Below are 21,646 nucleotides of genomic sequence, written 5' to 3'. Positions count from 1 at the left end.
CTTTGGGAAGCTCCCGGGACCAAGGGACCAAACCCCCCTTCCAACACCTTAAACCAGATAGATCCCGAGGGAGGGCGCAAGTCAAAAGATAATGCCCCTAATATACGGGCCCTCCAACGTCAAATCCTGGATCCGCTCCTGGATATTCCGCCGTCAGCTGTTTTCATATATTTACATTAATATTTGCCCATAAATAAATCCTTTATTTTTTAAAGATATGCTTTACATCCCTTATCAAATATTTACTTGTTTTTTGTTGTTGTTTTTTTCCAATTTCTTTTTTAAAACACGATCACAAACCATGGCCTTTTTTTGCAAACCTGTTGCATGAGGAGCAATTCTATTTGACAGCCGAATAGGTTCATCTCCTCATTTTGTTCGCGCGAGCTTAAAAGGTTGATCGCATTCGCGCCAGTCTATAAATAAACGCAAGCGGTTGGAAAACATCCACGACTGGATGAGAAGCCTTCAACATAACATCAATTTGTCATCAACTTGTCCTGGTATAACACTGACTTCAAAAACTGAGGTGTGTGTGTGACCTCAGATCTAGCATCAACAAACGTTTACGATTATTTTAATGTGAATGGACTCGGCATCATAATTATGTTCGTATAACGTGTGTCTTAAATAGTAGAAACGGAATATATTGGAACGTGCGATAGGGCGATCACACTTGTGACAGCTTAACAGCCATATTGGCGATCCGAGAAATCTGATACACGCAGCGATGCCGTCCGAGGGCTACAGCTACGAGACCGGGAAGATCCCCACCTTTCACGCCGCCGACTACGCCGTGTTTGGCTGCACGCTCGGCATCTCCGCCGCCATCGGCGTCTTCTATGCTATCAAAGACCGGAACAAGCAGACAACTGACGATTACTTATTAGCGGGCCGGTCCATGCACCCGATTCCGGTGGCGATGTCGCTTTTGTCTAGCTTCATCTCGGCGATCACGATCCTAGGCACGCCGGCGGAAGTGTACGTGTACAGCACGATGTACTGGTGGATTTCCGTCGCCTTCATCATCACGGCCATCGGCGCCGGCCACATCTTCATCCCTATTTTCTACAACCTCGGCATCACGAGCGTATTTCAGGTAGGACTCGAATCATTTGACGCCCACAGCAGACAAACACAGTCCGTCGAGCTGAAACACACAACATCTGCCATGGACTTCCTTGTTTCTGGTATTCAGACCGTTAATGCATGATAAATATAATGGAGATACTTTTCCATACAATATCAGCGCATATATGACCATACTATAGGTTTGCCATACTTTTATTTTGCTTTAATTAAATGCAGTCGTACTTAGCCAACACAAATCGGTTTTACTATTTAAACTGTTCAATCATAGTTTTGACATCAACCGATGTTTAACTGTAATTATTCTGCACAGAAATGCCTTAGGATAATGTCACTGCATCTACTGTCACAACATCCTGCGCCATGGTAGATTCCACTTCTCCCGTCTCAGTTGACCAATTATTGTAAAAATGTATTTCAATTCATTTTTACATACGGGTATTTTTTTTTCTTTTCCCGTGGGTAAGATAAGAATTTCCAGCATGACCAAATATTTTAATGTACTTATTTGGACTGGGACATAATAATGAAATTCACTTCAACGTGTATTTGCAAATGCAAATAAAGACATGCCTCTCTATCATTCATCCGTGCTCGTTACTAATTTGAATTTATATATTTAGCAAAGCCTGCATAAACGTAGATTAAATATTTGCCTAGCGCGTTGACAATAGCGGATCCTGACGAAACCCACTTAAATTGTCCGTGTCAATATGGTGAAAAAGATATGCGTGCATTACATCAGTACGCACAAATTTAGATTAACTTGAGTCAAAATTGTTACCATGTACCACGATTTTATTTCCGAGTGTTCAGCTCTTTGCTATGTTTTGACATACATATTACATGTGTGTTATTCATGCCGGAAAATAACTCTTTGAGCTATTTCTTGTTAGAATATACCCAACTTTAAAGAGAGATTCTTGTTTCATGTATGTTCCGGTGGTTTGTATTCCAAATTGATAAAAGGGATGCCACAAAGCGGTGCACATTTTATTATGATTTCAGTACGCAGAGATGCGGTTTGGTCATCCAACTCGGGTCCTAGCTAGCATCACTTACCTTGTTTGGATGGTACGTCTAGAATTTTGTCAAGATATACTTTCCGTTTCCCCTTCCTCTGTTTTCTCTACACCTGTTTTCTCTTCCTCTGTCTTTTCTACCCCTGTCTTCACGTCCTCCGTCTTCTCTACCTCTACCTTCTCTTTCCCGGCCTATTCTACTTCGGTATTCTTTACCTCTCTCTCCTTTACCTTTGGCTTCCCTTACTCCGTCTTTTCTACTTCCGTCTTCTGTATGTCTCTCTTCTTCTACACATGTTTTCCCTTTCTCTGATTTCTTTACATATGTCTTCCCTTACTCTGTTTTCTCTACCGATCACATCCCTTCCTCTGTCTTCACTATCTCTGTCTGCTCTACGTCTGTCTTATCTTCCTCTGTCTTCTCTACTTCTGCCATCTCTTCATCTTGTCTTTTTTACCCTGTTTTCTCTATCCCTGTCTTATTACCTTCTTTATCCACGTCGTCTCTTCCTCTGTCGTATCTAACAATGTCTTTTGTACATCTGTCTTCTCTACCGCTGTCTTTATACCTCAGTTTTCTCTACCTCTGCCTTCTCTACCTATGTCTTCAATCACTCTGTATTATCTTACTCTGTATTTTTTCACCTCTGTCTTCTCTACCTTTGTCTTCTATGACTCGGTTTTCTCTCCCTCTGTCTTCTCTACCTCTGTCTTCGCTTTCCCCGCCCTCTCCTCCCTTTATTCTCTTCCTCTGTCTTCTCTTTCTCTGTCTTTTTAACCTCTATTTTCTCTTCCTCTGTCTTCTCTTCCTCTGTCTTCTCTCCCTCTGTCTTCTCTTACTCCGTTTTCACTTCCTCAGTCTTCTCAACCTCTCTCTTCTCTTCCTCTGTCTTCGCTTACTACGTTTTCACTTCCTCAGTCTTCTCAACCTCTCTCTTCTCTCCCTCTGTCTTCTCTTACTCCGTTTTCACTTCCTCTGTCTTCTCAACCTCTCTCTTCTCTTCCCCTGTCTTCGCTTCCTTTGTCTTCTCTACGTCTGTCTTCTCTTGCGCTGTTTTGCATTACTCTGTCTTCGTTTTCATGCAGTATATATTTAAAAATCAATATTCGGCTAGATCATAAAATAATGGCTTTATCGTTTTCACAAATTCAAGGTATTCCGTTAGAGTCAAAAGCAAAAGTAAATATTCGTAATGAATAGCTATGTATGATCCAATATATTTGGTTGTTTATGTTGTATGATTTCAGATGTTTTATATGGCGATAGTCTTGTATGCTCCGTCATTAGCGTTGAATGCAGGTAAGCAATTCTAATAGCAGCAGCAGCGACCACAACATCATCTACCTGTTTTGGAGAAGAAAAAAAAATCCAAATCGCATTTTATTTGTAATTATTTGCAGTTGCACACCCATTCCCTAAGAATATTTTATTTAGAGTATTAACATTAAATTCAGTTTCAGTGTCTTCTTATACAGATTCATTTGAGATATAACTGTCATTTTCAGAATTTTGTTAATATGATTTCCTTTCTGAAGTAAATACATGTTGTTGTTAATTAAGTTTTCCGTCTTTGATGAATTCATACTCGTCCATGACTTTTCAACAGAATAAGAATGAAAGGTGTAACCACATACTCTACTTGTGTATATAACGTCGAAATTGTCTTACTTTGTGATATTTTACGTTCTATTTTATCAATGAAGTATTCTATCTTCTTAAATGTTAACTTGTCAAAATAGTATGCTATCATGTCTATTTCATATTCTTAATTTGCTTAATTGTGTCAACCGTATACGCTTTCCGCCTTAAAAGAATCCGACCCACATCTACGCTCGTTCTCTAAAAACCCTGTTAACAAATATGTTTATGGCGAACATGCATTAAAATATACTTTTAAATTTACAGTTGATTTATTTACTCTGTATTTACACTGAAATTGGACGCCAGACATTTGCACTATTTCCCAATTGTTCAAGGACAAAAAAGCTTTTTATGCTATTTAAGAAATAATCATTTTTATTCCTATTTGCACACGACCCCCTTTCAAATGATACCTTCAGTAAATATGGGGCAACCAGGCGTCGAAACTCCACATATTTGTGAATCGGATACGTAAAAACTGACTTCTCATTTTTTTCAAAAGTGACTGGGCTGAGCCTGTGGGGGTCCATTTGCGCTGTGAGTCTCGTCTGCACCTTCTACACCGCCCTGGTAAGTGAACAGGGCTTATAAGTAAATATGGCATATATATATAGAAATATACATGTATAATTTTTTAGTCTTAAGTTCTATTCATCTTAAATATGGAACTTACTTACACATTTGATAGAGAGAATCAGTTCAAAGTTTACAATCATTGTACTCGATTATGCACTCAGTGGTTACAAGTGTCCGTTTCCACTTACAGCAGATAGGTCACAGGTTCCATCTGGCATCAATTAGGACCCGGGTTCGAACGGATATAAAATAGATACCAGCTTTGACCTGACAGCATATAGGTCACAGGTTCGACCTGACAGCAAAAGGGTCACATGTTTAACCTGAATGCAAATAGGTCAGAGGTTCTTCCTGGCAGCAAATAGGTCACAGACTCCACCCGGCAGTAAATAGATCACACTTTCCAACTGACAGCAAATAGGTCACACTTTCCACCTGACAGCAACAATATCACACTTTCTATCAGGCAGCAAATTTGTTACAGCTTCCACCTGGCAGCAAAGAGGTCACATGCTTTACCTCGCTGCAAATAGGTCACAGGTTCCCTCTGGCATTAAATGGGTCACATGACACATGTTCCACCGGACAGGAGATAGGTCACAGGTTCCATCTGAGAGCAGATAGGTCACAGGTTTCACCGGACAGCAGATAGGTCACAGGTTTCACCTTACAGCAAATAGGTCACAGGTTTCACCTGACAGCAGATAGGTCAAAGGGTTCACCTGTCAGCAGATATGTCACAGGTTTCACCAGATATAAGATAGGTCACAGGTTTCACCTAACAGAAAAATAGGTCACAGGTTTCACCTGACAGCAGATAGGTCACAGGTTTCACCAGATATAAGATAGGTCACAGGTTTCACCTGACAGCAGATATGTCACAGGTTCCATCTGACAGCAGATAGGTCACATGTTCCATCTGACAGCAGATAGGTCACAGGTTTCACCTGACAGCAGATAGGTCACAGGTTTCACATGACAGCAGATAGGTCACAGGTTTCACCTGACAGCAGATAGGTCACAGGTTTTACCTGACAGAAAAATAGGTCACAGGTTTCACCTGAAAGCAGATATATCAAAAGCTCCATCTGACAGCAGATATGTTACAGGTTTCACCAGACAGCAGATAGGTCACAGGTTTCACCTGACAGAAAAATAGGTCACAGGTTTCACCTGACAGCAGATAAGTCACAGGTTTTACCTGACAGAAAAATAGGTCACAGGTTTCACCTGACAGCAGATAGGTCACAGGTTTTACCTGACAGATAAATAGGTCACAGGTTTCACCTGACAGCAGATATGTCACAGGTTTCACCTGACAGCAAATTGGTCACAGGTTCCGCCTGACAGCAGATAGGTCTCAAGTTTCACCTGACAGCAAATAGGTTACAGGTTTTTCATGTGTTCTAATAGTATACTCCTGGTTTGTACCATGAAAGCAAACATTAACTATCGGCTAAGTTGAATCTTATGATCGAGCTAAATTACTATCGACATTTAACTACATCTACGCTGTCTGTTTCCCGTAGGGCGGTATGAAGGCGGTGTTGTGGGCGGACACATTACAGATGGTGATCGTGTACGGGGGGATGATCACCATGGTAGCCATGGGGGCTAACCTACTGGGCGGCATAGACGAGGTCTGGAGGACCGCGGACGAGCACGGCAGGATCGTTTTCTTCGAGTACAGATCAGTTTCATTAAAACTTATTAGTTTTGTAACAGTTGCGAAACATAGAGTATGGAATCACCATTGATAAAAAAATGTTACGTGGATATCTAGTGGGCATTTGTTGTTAACAGTTTGTATAACGTCCAACTGCTGGCATTGTCCGAGCATTTGGTCGTCGTCCTACTGTTAAGTGAATGAGCCAATGACGGTCAAGAAAAAAATACATCTTTTTTGTCTGTTTGAAGACTACTGTCCGTTTCGGTGTATGGCTGATGAAACGGTTGGATATTTGTTTAATCGCCATATAGGCCCATGTCAATGTCTCGCGTCCACATGATCGACACAATTTTTTGGCGTGTTAAGTTTTAGCAATGAAATTTACGTTGGTAGTTCGCACAAAGTAGGTAGTTACCAATTTTCATTGCGGCGTGTATTTCAGACTTTGAAATTTTGTTTAAAAATGGTAGGGCCTATAACTGAACAAAGGTAGAAAGGTTTTTATTTTTTTACATCTGCAAAAGAAGTGTATTTGAGTCCAAAAATAACTTATCTTCTCTTCTCTACAGTAAAAAAAAACCACACACACAATTCACACACTGCGTACCAATCACGTACGTAAAAGGATGTTAAGATATTGTAAACATGAAAACAATGCCTTGTTTTTCAAGATGGAATTGGTGATATTCTTAAGCATATCCTTAATTGTAACTAATTGTAGTAACGTCCTTCCCCTCTCTCTCTCTCTCTCTCTCTCTCTCTCTCTCTCTCTCTCTCATATGTGTGTGTTTTATGTTTGCCCAGGTTCAATACGGACCCCCGGATGCGTCACTCGGTTTGGACGGTGGTGTTTGGAGGGGCCGTGTTCTGGTGCTGCGTGTTCGGCACAAACCAGGCACAGGTACAGCGGGCCATATCCGTCTCCAGCATCACCAGGGCCAAACTGTGAGTATTTGTATTGATACATATTGAAATAATATGTGTATATCATTTTTCCTACAGGTCTTAAGTGTGTTTATTCGAAAGGATAGTTATGTCACGTACAGTGCGTCACAGCTCCAGTGTAAGTGGTTGTACGACAAAGGCCAATGGGTGTGCGTGCGTGCGTGCGTGCGTGCGCGTGTGCATGCATGTTAAATGTGAGCACGTTTTGCCCACATTTAAAGTGTGAGTGTGTGTTTTCCCAGATCTAAAGTACGAATATGTTTTCAACATCTTAAGTATAAGTATGTGTTTGCCCAGATCCAAAGTGCGGGTAAACGTTTGCCCATATCCAAAGGGTAAGTATGCCCAGAGCCAATGTCTGAGCATTTGTTTGTTCAGACCCGACGTTTCAGTATGCGTCCGAGGTATGAGTGTGTCTTTCCCCAGATTTAGTGTGGGTGTATACGTCTGATCAGGTCCTAAGAGTGAGAATATGTACTGATGGAGTGTTGATTTGATAATAAAACATGATAAAGACAGCGTATGGATTTTGAAACAAAACTCGAGCTCTAGGTGCTCATGAATAAATACATATACCGCAAACCGATTCATATCATCTGGTTTTTGCGCTTTTCCATATATACTGCATGTAAACTGCAATGATCATAAAACTAGTTGTATCGAGCAAGTTTTAAGCTTAATAGACTTGACCTACTTTTACAAGTTTGAAATAAATAATTGGTATTCATATTAATCAATCGCATACTTCATTAATATTGAGGGAGATGGCGTTTGGAGCAACTCTGAAGTTGTAGGACAAGCTTTGATTATTGACACCGCATGCCATTGGTGTCGTAGAATTGATGGACAGCTTGAACCAAAACTTTCTGTCCTTCACCTCTCTGCTGCCTTCTATCATTGAAGAGACCTTATCGTAGAGGCGTCTGGGAAGTGTTGTTTTGTTCTCATCTTTTTTCTTCAGCTCATTGATTAGAGTGGTATATAATGTCAACAGCGAGCTCTTCTTTTGTCAGACAGCAATTTCCTGACCCGCATGGACCTTGGTTTAATCCTTTGACTCTGTTTGCCCCTTCCCAGGAACATAAAAACAAAACAGTGTTGATAGTCGCTTCAGAGTGATAATTTGTTCATAAAAACAGTCAATGTATCTTTGTTTTAGAAGAAAAGGCATGTGTACATGTTTTGAAATAAGATACCATTTTAGGCCCGCCAGGCCGTTGAAGTGCTTGATCGACTTTTGGAAAAAAAGTTTAAATCACTTCAGGGTGATAATTTGTGCATAAAAACAGTAAATATATCATTGTTTTAGAGACGGGCATGTTTACATGCTTTGAAATAGCTGACTGATTGATCGTCGTTTTTTTGATAATCGCTTCACAGTGATCATTTGGGCATAAAACAGTAAATATATCATTGTTTTATAAGAAAGGGCCTGTATACCTGCTTTGAAATAGGATACCATTTTGGGCCGCTAGGCCGCTAACTTCACGCCGCTAGGCCGCTGAACTGCTTGATCGACTTTTTGGGATTTTTTTTATGATTGCTTCTGATTGATAATTTTTGCACTAAAACAGTTAATTTATCATTGTTTTAGAAGACAACGCATATTAAAATGCTCTGAAAAGAAAACAATTTAAGGCTGCTGTGTTACTGTATGAATAAAAAAATGATTTATCATTGTTTTCCAAGAAAACGCATGAACAATTGCTTTGAAATAGAGAAAAAAATAGGCCGCTAGGCTGCCAACTTCACGCCGCTATGCCGCTAACTTCACACCTTTTGGGCCGCTAGGCCGCTAACTTCAAGTACGTGAGGAGGTGCTTGGCCTGTAAGAGGTGCATCAAAAAGCATTTTTTTTTCCTGGTTGTCTCATCATCAAAGAATGTCAGTTTACATGAACTGAATTGAGATAAAGTATAATAGCTGAAGCATTGGGAGTTACACACACCGCTGCCCTGTAGAGTTGCTCAAGGATAAGGAAGGAAGATGTTTGTTCGATTATTTGAATTCATTTAGGTCTGCCCGTGGCTATTGGCTGCATTATGGTTTGATCCATCCAGTACACGGGATACAACTTTTCTGGTTTGAACCAGTACACCATTTATCCAGTACTGCCCTTTTGCTGCCGAGCGCTAGCAAACGAGCTACAAGTACTGGTACCGGCTTTCGGTTTGACGGACTGAGGAAGATGATCTGAAGCTGGCATATATGCCCACGTTACCATTAAACATGGGAAACGCTTGAGTTACTCAAAATCTGTTTTCGCAGACACCGAGATCCCATCCCGATGTCAGCGTACTATATCACGCCTCCAACATAAACGTCGCAACGCAATTGGTCCAGGACTGGTCACGCGGTGACCCCATATTTTTCCATATTGGGTCACCAAATTTATATCGTACCAAAATGGCGTCTATTTTCCGATCCCGATGAATAAATGAAACATTTGAACATGTAAACAGGATTTCGACGTGATATATACGTTACGGGGTTAGTAGATGACCCGACATGGGATATACGGAAAACCATGTGGTTTCTTTGCCCCGTATATCCCATATCGGTACACCTACTAACCCCGTAACTTATAATAACACGATGGATACATGACGTCTACACGACGGCATTGAGAGGGCTTCAAGTAGAGAAGTTCTGCTTTGTGTTGCCTTCCTTAGATAGTTTGGCCGCTTTTTGTTTACGTCGTATTGTGTTCGTGAGACGAAAATGCCCGATGACACCGATGACCACACGTGGTAATGACGAAGATGACACGATTTGACCAGATGCCCTCACGATGGCCTTACGAAGGGGAACATTGACACATGAATTCAACACGAAAATGAACCTTCGCAAAGTCGGTCACCTGGGAATGTTTTGGCATGCTTAATATTTTTCAACCGCTCATGAAGTTGCTGCCGGAGCTTGAGAAACTCCACCGACAGTCATACGATGGCTTAAGATGCCCTCACGAATAGCCCGATGGTTTTACGGTCAGAGCCGAATTTTAACATTTTCTTTTTCGAGAGTCCATCTGATGTCAATTTCGGGACAGTTTGACGCCTGCATTAATGAGTACTGACTCATTGGTGGCCGAACAATAACATAGCGATAGGCTAACATTTAGGCCAATATAAAGTAATTGCTTGATTTTTCATCCATTCTTTTCGGGTGACATTATTTTATTTTATTTTTTTATTTTCTTAGATGACTGTTTCACCGTTGAATTTGTATTAAAAATTCATGTTCTTTCTTATTGCATAAAGGACTATTTACACTGTTTTAGACAAACCACGAACACGATCGTAACACATCGACACCGTAGGTATGAATAAACGCCGTTCCCGGACATAACCAGACCGATATGTAATAATAAAGAACCTACGTAGTTCAACATTTTTATTTGAGTCTTTGAGTCAATAAATCTAAGGGGCGGCGGACAAAAGAGGGGGCGGGCGGGGGTGCAAATCTATCAATCAATTTATAGTCGCCTTAGTCTATCATCTCCGTAACTTTAAAACATATAACAAGTAAAACGGCTACACACATATTCGTTTTAACGTTGTGCAGGAAATATATATCCAAATCCATTCCTGCAGTTACCATGAGTGTCTTTTTCCACAGGGCGATCTGGTTGAACCTGCCTGGAATGGCGTCCATCATCACGATCAGCTGTCTGGTCGGGCTTGTCATCTTCTCCTTCTACGCCAAGGCCCGTTGTGACCCGGTCTCTTTCGGCATTATCTCAAAGGCAGACCAGGTGAGCAAAAACCACGCTACTAATGAACTGCTCTAGCGTGGTCAAATGTGCTGCTTTAAACTCAGACACGCGTAAATGCTTCTATAAACTTGATAAAATACAAATAGTGATACACGTCTTGTACTGTTCAGTACATTACTTTAAATAGCCTAATCAGTGGAAATTTAGAATTGAAATGATTTCAAGCCATGGTCGTGTTATTGCTAAAGTAATACGGTGTCATTCAAAGCTCATCCAAACTTCTGTAGACACAGATGATCATGTGAGTGTTAACGTTGGCTGTCACATGACTATTAACTGTGTTACAGCTGGTTCCTCTGTACACGATGGACATCATGAATGAGTACCATGGTCTGCCTGGCCTTCTCCTCTCTACCATCTTCAGTGGCAGTTTAAGGTGAGACTCATTGCAGTTTTACGTTCTCCGTTTCGCAGGATGGACCAGTCAATCGTTAAATCGTTTATGCATGGTTTGGTGAAGAAATTGTAATGGTATATGTTTTACGGCATAAATCTTTGTTGTTCAGTATGACCCGATACAACTTGTCTCTCAGTTACATAGGTGGTGGATTATTTAAGTTGTATGCAATTACTCATTGGAAATGATTTCTTGCATAATTATTTCGGGAATAAATAAAACAAATGATATGAATATATATTTTATTTTGGCCGAAAAAAGGCTGCATAATTATTTCACACATATGATACAGAACAATAGCAGCCAAATCACCCTTAAATCGGGGAAATATTAATTAAAACACAATACATTTAATTACAAATAAAAGATAAAATTACAATATAAAACAGTGCATGAAGGACGGGAGGGAGGGTAAAAATATTCGACGACCGTTTCCGCGACTTAAATTCTAACAATGAATGAGAGCGAAATTAAGGAAATAAAGCGAAGAATTACCGAAAAGGAATTAAAGGTACTAGAGGTACAAGAGTTATTTCTCTTATAATTATGATTTTTGAAGCAAAAAATGCAAATTATTTCGGGAATAAATACAACAAATGAATATATATCTTATTTTGGCCGAAAAAAGGCTGCATAATTATTACACACATATGATACAGAACAATAGCAGCCAAATCCCCCAAAACAAAAACTCGGCCAAAACAATAAATAAATTGACAGAGCTACATGTCTAGCGGCCTGAATCAAACATTCGTTAGATAAATGTTAATAACGTAAATAGCAGTCTGACTCCCAGTTGCCAAATAAATGAACAAGTTCACCTGGAACTTCACACTTAACGAATAAGATTCACCTCCTCTTGTAAAAGAATGTGAAGTATACTCAGAGGCTCCATATACAGAAGTAAGTTTCATGATGCATTTAAAAGTTCTGTCAAGCTTCAAGCGGATCTAAAGAATGAGACTTTTCGACACTAAACCGAGGATCTAATGAGTTTGCTGGATTAGATTACACATATTACTATATGCGACAACTGGACATAGCGGAGATGTGTCATTCTTATACATAGGTAAAACAACATTATTGTCTCCAAATTGATTTGTCTACGCGTATTTAAGGTTAACAAAATTACCAAAATCGGACAAGGTCACATCATTGCGACATAAATATTTAGTGTCATCAAAAGACAATTTCGTAGGAGGCACAATAGTCGATTTTCTACACATCATATACAAAGCAAATACAAGAACATACCAAACAGTGACGTAAAAAAGAATTTCTATATCAATAACGTCTCTGATATTTAGCAATATCCCAGGCGTAATCGGAGGTGTCTGAAGCGGAGAATGAAACAAAACCTTAGCTAGGCCTCTAAAAGTCATCTGCAAAGAAATACTAGTATTAGAAATGACGGGAAATACAACTCCTCTGAAAATGTGATATAAACGTACACCATTGTTATAGTTATTGATAGATTGAACAGACTTCATACTTCTACTTAAAAACTGAGCGTACAAACACAATGTTTTACAGAAACAGGACGGTCTTTTTGGTCGTAGTGTTCACAAAATAATAAAAAGGAACAAATTTGCGTCTCAAGATATTTGTAAGTTACAAGAGAAGGCTGATTTCTGAGTAAGTTATAACTGACAACGGAGACAATAAAGCCCACTAGAATCTTCGTTAGCAACATCTAATAGTGAAAGAAAACACACACAAAAACTTTTAATGAAACTTAATACTGTGTGGTATTCAAACGGAACAAAATAAAACAAACATTTTTTTTAATTATACGCAGAAAACTAGAAGCGAGAAATGAATTAAGTCTATCAAAAGAAATACAGCTGATATTAACAAATATAAGTTTTCAAATAGAAATAAGCATTACTGATAATGTAAACAGACTAAAATCAATAGTTGCCTCAAACACCTGTACAAGTGAAAAGTGTCTAAAAATGAAGATACGCGCATCACCATTTATTCTTAAACATGAACAATGATTCATCCACGTTAATCTCCTGTGTATTCAATGTTGAAGTTACTTTAATAAAATGACTCTATAGAGCATCACTATGCCAACGGGTTAGTAGATCCGCGAGTCTGTTGTCCGCGGAAGTCAGGTGGATGGCGCGAATCTCGAACTCGCGAGTACACGCGAGGAAAACCACCTCGCAAACATTGAAGTAACACCACATCTTTGGTTTTAGCAGAAGTTAGCCCACAACACACTGCTTCATTATCACAAAAGATAGAAATCTTTCTACCTATCAATTTATTCGACCACAATTAAAGAAATTTATCCAACACACTATTTCCTTTCTGAATTCCGAATTTAATCTCACTATATGATTTTTCATGTTGAGACTACGTCTCAAGAAGCATCAAAATACGTGAAATAAACACAAGACTAGGCATGACACTTTTACCGACGAATTGTAATTATCCTAACAAAGATTGTAGTTGGCACTTAGAGACGTATTTAAGTTGCACCAAACCGGAAGTAGGTTGCGGATCTCGTATATCCTTTCTTGGGTGATGCGAAGCTCCATGAGCTCAGAATCCAGCAAGATTCCAAGAAAAAAACAACTTCACGCCGCTAGGCCGCCAACTTCACGCCGCTAGGCCGCTAACTTCAATGCAAAGTCACTTGTCAAATAATAAATCTAATGTAAATTGTATGGCGGTTCATGTTGTTTCAGCACGATATCCTCTGGTCTAAACGCGGTGGCGGCAGTGATGCTTGAAGACTTCGTCAAGCCTATGTGCTGCAAGGGCATCTCACCTTTCAGGGCAACCATTATGTCCAAGATATTCGGTAAGCAAAAAAAAGAACAAATATCATTTTCTGTGTTTGGCTTTAGGATTATGTCCCCAGGTCGGCATCTACGTTTTGGTCATCATCTCTATTGCAATTCATGGCGCAATGGAAACTTGGGGGAGGGGTGTACACATAAAGATAAGATACACATAAAAACTGACTTACAGTAACTCAACATGCGAACATAAATTGATGTTGCAACTTATGTTTTGTTCGAAATGTATGTTATTATACACATTAAAAACAACATCAGAGTAAAAAATATTACCTACTAACATAATTATACTAATATAACATCTAAAGAAGTTGGATTCTCCGAGAAAAAACTGAACCAATACTGTCATCTGTGTGTGATTTTCAGTGATCGTGTTCGGATTTGTGTCACTGGCATTCGCATTCCTCGTGTCCCAGCTCGGCACCATGATTCTCACGGTGTGTACACCGATACAATATACTGAAACTATTCAGGATTTAAGTTGGCTTTCCTTTCTCATGATTGCTTTTTGAACATCTTGCTTATGCGTACTTTTTGGTCATCTCGCTTGAATAAAATGATGGTTCGCCATCCGCCTTATAGGTAATGTCACAAAAGCGTTCAGGCTTGTCGCCTTATTTTCCGACACATTGCTTAAAATGGTCAGTACTGTCGCTTAATGAACGGACCCCTTGCTCATATTGTTCGGTCCTGTCTCCTACTAATCCAACCTTATGTCCATATTGTGCAGTCCTGTCTCCTATTAATCCGACCTTATGCTCATATTGTTCAGTCCTGTCTCCTACTAATCCGACCTTATGCTCATATTGTTCAGTCCTGTCTCCTACTAATCCGACCTTATGCTCATATTGTTCAGTGCTGTCTCCTACTAATCCGACCTTATGCTCATATTGTTCAGTGCTGTCTCCTACTAATCCGACCTTATGCTCATATTGTTCAGTGCTGTCTCCTACTAATCCGACCTTATGATCATATTATTCAGTGCTGTCTCCTACTAATCCGACCTTAGGCTCATATTGTTCAGTCCTGTCTCCTACTAATCCGACCTTATGCTCATATTGTTCAGTGCTGTCTCCTACTAATCCGACCTTATGCTCATATTGTTCAGTGCTGTCTCCTACTAATCCGACCTTATGTCCATATTGTTCAGTGCTGTCTCCTACTAATCCGACCGTAGGCTCATATTGTTCAGTCCTGTCTCCTACTAATCCGACCTTATGCTCATATTGTTCAGTCCTGTCTCCTACTAATCCGACCTTATGCTCATATTGTTCAGTGCTGTCTCCTACTAATCCGACCTTATGCTCATATTGTTCAGTGCTGTCTCCTACTAATCCGACCTTATGCTCATATTGTTCAGTGCTGTCTCCTACTAATCCGACCTTATGCTCATATTGTTCAGTGCTGTCTCCTACTAATCCGACCTAATGCTCATATTATTCAGTGCTGTCTCCTACTAATCCGACCTTAGGCTCATATTGTTCAGTCCTGTCTCCTACTAATCCGACCTTATGTCCATATTGTTCAGTGCTGTCTCCTACTAATCCGACCTTATGCTCATATTGTTCAGTCCTGTCTCCTACTAATCCGACCTTATGCTCATATTGTTCAGTCCTGTCTCCTACTAATCCGACCTTATGCTCATATTGTTCAGTGCTGTCTCCTACTTATCCGACCTTATGCTCATATTGTTCAGTGCTGTCTCCTACTAATCCGACCTTATGCTCATATTGTTCAGTCCTGTCTCCTACTAATCCGACCTTATGTCCATATTGTTCAGTGCTGTCTCCTACTAATCCGACCGTAGGCTCATATTGTTCAGTGCTGTCTCCTAATACTCCGTCCTCATGCTTAAAATATTATGTCATGTTGCCTTATATTCCGACATTTTGCTTAAAATGTCCAGTCCTTTCGCTTAATAGTCCATCATGTTGCCTAAAATGTTCAGTCCTGTCGCCTAGCATTCCGTCCTCTAATTGCTTAAAAATGCTAAGTCCTGTCGCCTTATGTTTAGATCTCTTGCTTTAAGATGCACTCTTACTCTGAAATAAGATTTACCACCATTAAAACAAATGTGTTAATTTACCAAAAAGGATGAATAAATGTCGAAAATAATGATTCTTATGAAAGATACCGAGTTTTATTTGAAAGAAAGGTGCTGAAAACACAGTATTTTACCTTATGAGACGATTGTTAATCACAATAAATCTTTTAGCATTCACCAATCATTTAATATTTTTGCGTGATCAGCTATTACAATTGTGTTATCAGTAAAGAATATTTTCCATAAATGCATTATTTAGTAAGTAATTAAATATTTATCTCTAAATTTTATGTTGGTTATACATGTGTATGTACTGATTTTGAATAAGAGTGTCACTTTAAAATGTTCAGTCAGTTTGCTTCAAATGTTAGTATATCGCTTAATGCTCGTCTTTACTGTTGGGTCTTCGCACAGAGATTAAGAGCTGAGGCTTGGTCTTATTGTGCGGCATTTTCTGACATGTATAGGTCACTGTTTCTACCCGAGGTGTATCGTCGAGCGTCAAAGAGCTTTCGCGTCTTGATATAAGTCGGTCTTATTCAATTTTTAACCTTCAAACGATACATACAAGTAATACTATTATATGACACTGTATAGGACAATATGATCCTATTCATTATGATAGTCAGGAATCTAAGTCGCATTTTAAACCAATACATTCCGTATACCGTGTGCATGTTCAACTATTCTTAACCAGACAAGAAGCTGTGTCAAACGTTAGTACATGTAATTTGATGATGACAAGGACCGGTCGTGTGTTTTTTTCAGCTCGCGTATGTGTTGTTTGGAGTGCTTGGCGGCCCTTTGCTGGGGATGTTCTCACTGGGCATGCTTTTCCCCTGGGCCAACAAGTGGGTGAGTATGAGCGGTTCCCTCTTATTTAAGTGGCAATGTGGGTATTGTGTATAGGCTTCTTTGTACGCGACCATGATAACTTAAGTTTTGATAGCAAGCTGTTTCAACCATCGGCGCTACACCTATATGATTCTCTTACCTGCAGGGCGGCGGAATCGGCCTTGCCACGAGCTTAGCGCTGTTGTTATGGATCGGGCTTGGCCAGTCCATCACTGGAACCAGTGTTGTTATTAAGCCGCCCGTTGAGACCGTTGGCTGTAACTGGAACGCCACCGGCTTCTCCAGGGCAGAGACTCCCATCAACGTCACCGCAGCCCCCGGCCCCACTACAACCATTGACTTCGCCCATCCCGTCACCTCTGCTTTTGACAAATACACGTACGTTATCGACGCAGGCATACGATTTCCTTCTATGTTTGTGTCTGTGATTTTATATCCCGTTTTGCTCTTTCAACTGATGGTGGCGTTTAGCATGTAATTCATATCAGTGTTTCCAAAAATGAAATTCAGGCATTAACTGTACGCGTGTGTTACACTGTATTGTCCGCATTTCTTGCAGCGGTATAGAGCGGCTATATACGGTATCGTACTTGTGGTACAGCCCTATTGCCGTTCTCGTGTGCGTCGTTGTAGGCCTCTTCGTCAGCTTAATCACAGGTAACTCCTTGCCTCAAGCATTGGACTGAAATAAGTCCAAGATTTTTTTCTTGAATTCTAAATGAACTAACATTCTGTTGAAAAGTTCGTGATGCTTGGAGTAGCACTGTACTTATTAAGCATTTACTTTTTCAAAAAAGCCTACAAATGTATTAGCGAAACTTGAAAATCCTTGTTCCAGGTATTGAAGATACAAAGAAGCTAAATCCAAAACTAATATGTCCGGCGTTTGACATATTCTTTCCGTATTTACCCGAGAAGATCCGGAAACCGCTAAGGTTTGGAGTGCGACATGGGGAGGTAACTAAATCAGATCGTTTCCAATATATATTTTTTACGCAAGAAAATGAATGTTGGACCAAGCAGTATTTTGTTGTTGGTAATTCGGAAGTAAAATTGATTCTTATTTTATGCATTTGAAACTATGACACTAGGTGATCTTATCATGTGTGTCGGTTGTTTCCAGTATCTGCCGGAGTTCGACAGCCTGGCCGAGCGGAAGGAGCGGATCAACAGCCTCACCGTGAACGAGGCTATCCCCGTTGTCACTGCCAACGGCTCCAAAGCGGCCGGAGTGGACAACAGAGCCTACGACCCGCCTCAACAGACACATCTGTAGCCCCTGGTGGATAAAACTGCATGTGTTTGACTTCGTATTATCAGGAGTTTTAATGTCTGTCGAATTATGAATTGACGACATGACGACATTTTAGCATTGGTATAACTACTTTTTTTAAATGGTAAAGTTGCAGTACCAGGAGTGGCCTTACTTTGGATGGTCGTCTATACAACACCTGTTATAAATGTCCCGAATATTGTGAATGTCCAGATTCCAGAATGTTGTGATAGTCGCAAATTCTGTGAAGATCCTGAATGTTATGATTATTTTGAATGGGTCAAATGTCGTGAATGTTGCGAATCTTGGGAATCGTGAAAGTGTCGATTGTCGCAAATGTTGTGAATACGGTAAATGTTTCGAATGCCATCAATGTTGTACAAGCGGTGAATATTGCTTATGTCGTGAATGTTGCGAATTTCGCGAATGTTGTGAATGTCCTGAATTACCTTGAATGTGTCGAATGTTGTAAATATCGCAAATGTTGTGAATACGGTAAATGTTTTGAATGTTTCGAATGTTGTACATACGATGAATATAGAGAATGTTGTGAATGTCGCTAATGTTGGAAATGATGTGAATACCGGGTATGTTGCGAATGATGGGAATGTCGCGAAGGTTGGGAATGCCGCGAATGTTGCGAATGTTGCGAAAGGTAAGTATGTCGCGAATGTTAGGAATGTCGCGAATGTCGGGATTGTCGCGATTGTTGGGAATGTCGTGAATGTTGCGAATCTTGGGAATCGTGAAAGTGTCGATTGTCGCAAATGTTGTGAATACGGTAAATGTTTCGAATGCCATCAATGTTGTACAAGCGGTGAATATTGCTTATGTCGTGAATGTTGCGAATTTCGCGAATGTTGTGAATGTCCTGAATTACCTTGAATGTGTCGAATGTTGTAAATATCGCAAATGTTGTGAATACGGTAAATGTTTTGAATGTTTCGAATGTTGTACATACGATGAATATAGAGAATGTTGTGAATGTCGCTAATGTTGGAAATGATGTGAATACCGGGTATGTTGCGAATGATGGGAATGTCGCGAAGGTTGGGAATGCCGCGAATGTTGCGAATGTTGCGAAAGGTAAGTATGTCGCGAATGTTAGGAATGTCGCGAATGTCGGGATTGTCGCGATTGTTGGGAATGTCGCGAATGTTGGGAATGTCGGGAATGCCATTACGAATGTTGGGAATTTTGCGAATGTTGGGAATGTCGCGAATGTTGTGAGTGTCGCGAATAATGTGACTGTCGGGAATAATGTGAATGTCGCGAATGTTGCAAATGTCGCAAATATTGGAAATGTCGCGAATGTTGCAAATATGGGAATTGTCGCGTATGTTGCGAATGTTGCGAATGTAGCAAAAGTCGCTGAATTTGTACATGTCGTTCTTTTTGTGAGCGTTACAAACAACGTAATCATCAAATGTTAAATGTTTGTAAATGGAGAAATATGAACATGTTTGTTAAATGGTAACATATCGGACATATTTGTTTAATGCTAACATATCGGACATGCTTGTTTAATGGTAGCATATCGGACATGTTTGTTTAATGGAAATAAGTCGGACATGTTTGTTGAATAGTAACATGTCGGACATGTTTGTTATATAGTAACATATCGGATATGTTTATTTTATGGTGTCACATCGGACATGTGTGTGTAATGGTAACATATCGGACATGTTTGTTTAATGGTAAGATATCGAACATTTTGGTTCAATGGTAAAATATTGGACATGTTTGTTTAATTGTAACATTTCGGACATATTTGTTTTATGGTAACATAATGGACATGTTTGTTTAATGGTAACATATTGGACATGTTTGTTTAATGGTAACATATCGGACATATTTGTTTTATGATAACATATTGGACATGTTAATATTTTACATGTTTGTGTAATGGTAACATATTGGACATGTTTGCTTAATTGTAACATATCGGACATGTTTGTTTTATGGTAACATATTGGACATGCGTGTTTAATTGTAACATATTGGACATGTTTGTTTGATGGTAACACATCGAACATGTTGGTTCAATGGTAACATATTGGACATGTTTGTTTAATGGTCACATGTCGGACATATTTGTTTGATGGTAACTTATCGAACATGTTGGTTCAATGGAAACATATTAGACATGTTTGTTTAATGGTAACATATCGGACATATTTGTTTTATGGTAACATATTGGACATGTTTGTTTAATGGTAACATATTGGACATGTTTGTTTAATGGTAACAAGTCGGACATGTTTGTTTAATGGTAACATATCGGACATATTTGTTTTATGGTAACGTATTGGACATGGTAATATGTTACATGTTTGTTTAATGGTAACATATTGGACATGTTTGCTGAAAGGTAACATATTGGACATGCTTGTTTTATGGTAACATATTGGAAATGTTTGTTTAATGGTAACATATCGGACATGCGTGTTTAATGGTAACATATCGGACGTGTTTGTTTAATGATAACATAATGGACATGTTTGTTTAATGGTAACATATCGGACATGTTTGTTTAATGGTAACATATTGGACAGGTTTGTTTTATGGTAACATATCGGACATGTTTGTTTTATGGTAACAAGTTTTATGGTGACATGTTGGACATGTTTGTTTTATGGTAACATATCGGGCATGCTTGTTTAATGGTGTAAAATCGGACATGTTTGTTAAATGGTTACACATCGGACATGTGTGTGTAATGGTAACATATCGGAAATGTTTGTTCAATGGTCACATGTCGGACATGTATGTTTAATGGTAATGTATCGGACGTGTTTTTTCAATGGCAACATGTAGGACTTGTTTGATTAAAAGTAACAAATCGGACATGATGGTTTAATGGTAACATATCGGACACGTTTGTTTAATAGTAACATATCGGACATGTTTGGTAAAATGTAACATATTGGACATGATTGTTTAATAGTAACACATCGGACATGTTTGTTTAATGGTAACATATCGGGCATGCTTGTTTAATTGTGACATATCGGACATGTTTGTTTAATGGTGACATATCGGATTGGTTTGTTTAATGGTTTGATGTCGGACATGTTTGTTAAATGGATACATGTGTTTAATGGTTACATATCGGACATGCGTGTTTAATGGTAATATATCGGAAATGTTTGCTTAATGGTGACATATCGGGCATGTTTGTTTAATTGAAACATATCGGACGTTTTTTTAAATGGTAACATATCGGACACGTTTGTTTAATGGTATCATTTCGTCGTGCTACACAGGGATAGAAAGACAAGGAAGGACTTGGTTTTGTTTTTAACGTTATTGTTTTTATCCGCATTACTATTATCCACTATTTAGGTTAGTTTTTTTGTTATATTACTATGTGCATGTATATATATGACACTATTGACACTATTATTATTAAGTGTGACTAGGAACTAAATTGTATACGGTCACCTTATTATTAATCAGATATTTTAATGATTTTAAAGATTATACTCGTTTACTGTTTATATACATTTACATTATATTTTGCTACACAATAAAATATTTTACCAC

The 21,646-nt window shown here is 39.2% G+C and overlaps 1 protein-coding gene across 3 annotated transcripts in view; it reads left to right on the top strand.

Annotated features, from left to right (window-relative positions):
- The window catches only part of LOC128210700 (sodium-coupled monocarboxylate transporter 1-like), a 26,807-nt gene extending 5,161 nt beyond the window's left edge, over positions 1-21,646 (top strand). Inside the window, exons 1-15 of one of the 3 annotated variants that reach the window (XM_052915054.1) lie at positions 455-1,099; positions 2,098-2,163; positions 3,360-3,411; positions 4,256-4,323; positions 5,859-6,013; positions 6,803-6,943; positions 10,562-10,697; positions 11,006-11,094; positions 13,815-13,930; positions 14,295-14,365; positions 16,741-16,827; positions 16,973-17,205; positions 17,387-17,484; positions 17,666-17,784; positions 17,951-21,646. In XM_052915054.1, coding sequence (XP_052771014.1) covers positions 731-1,099; positions 2,098-2,163; positions 3,360-3,411; positions 4,256-4,323; positions 5,859-6,013; positions 6,803-6,943; positions 10,562-10,697; positions 11,006-11,094; positions 13,815-13,930; positions 14,295-14,365; positions 16,741-16,827; positions 16,973-17,205; positions 17,387-17,484; positions 17,666-17,784; positions 17,951-18,103 — 1,953 coding nt within the window. In that variant the 5' untranslated portion in view covers positions 455-730 and the 3' untranslated portion in view covers positions 18,104-21,646. Of the gene's footprint in view, positions 1-454; positions 1,100-2,097; positions 2,164-3,359; positions 3,412-4,255; positions 4,324-5,858; positions 6,014-6,802; positions 6,944-10,561; positions 10,698-11,005; positions 11,095-13,814; positions 13,931-14,294; positions 14,366-16,740; positions 16,828-16,972; positions 17,206-17,386; positions 17,485-17,665; positions 17,785-17,950 lie in introns of those variants that run through there. The other 2 variants (XM_052915068.1, XM_052915060.1) reach the window with 2 other exon arrangements.

This window comes from Mya arenaria, chromosome 2 (genome assembly GCF_026914265.1).
Source record: "Mya arenaria isolate MELC-2E11 chromosome 2, ASM2691426v1".
In the NCBI taxonomy this organism is placed as follows: domain Eukaryota; kingdom Metazoa; phylum Mollusca; class Bivalvia; order Myida; family Myidae; genus Mya; species Mya arenaria.
Note: the sequence above shows the minus strand (reverse complement) of the source record. Positions and strands in the feature narration are given on the sequence as shown.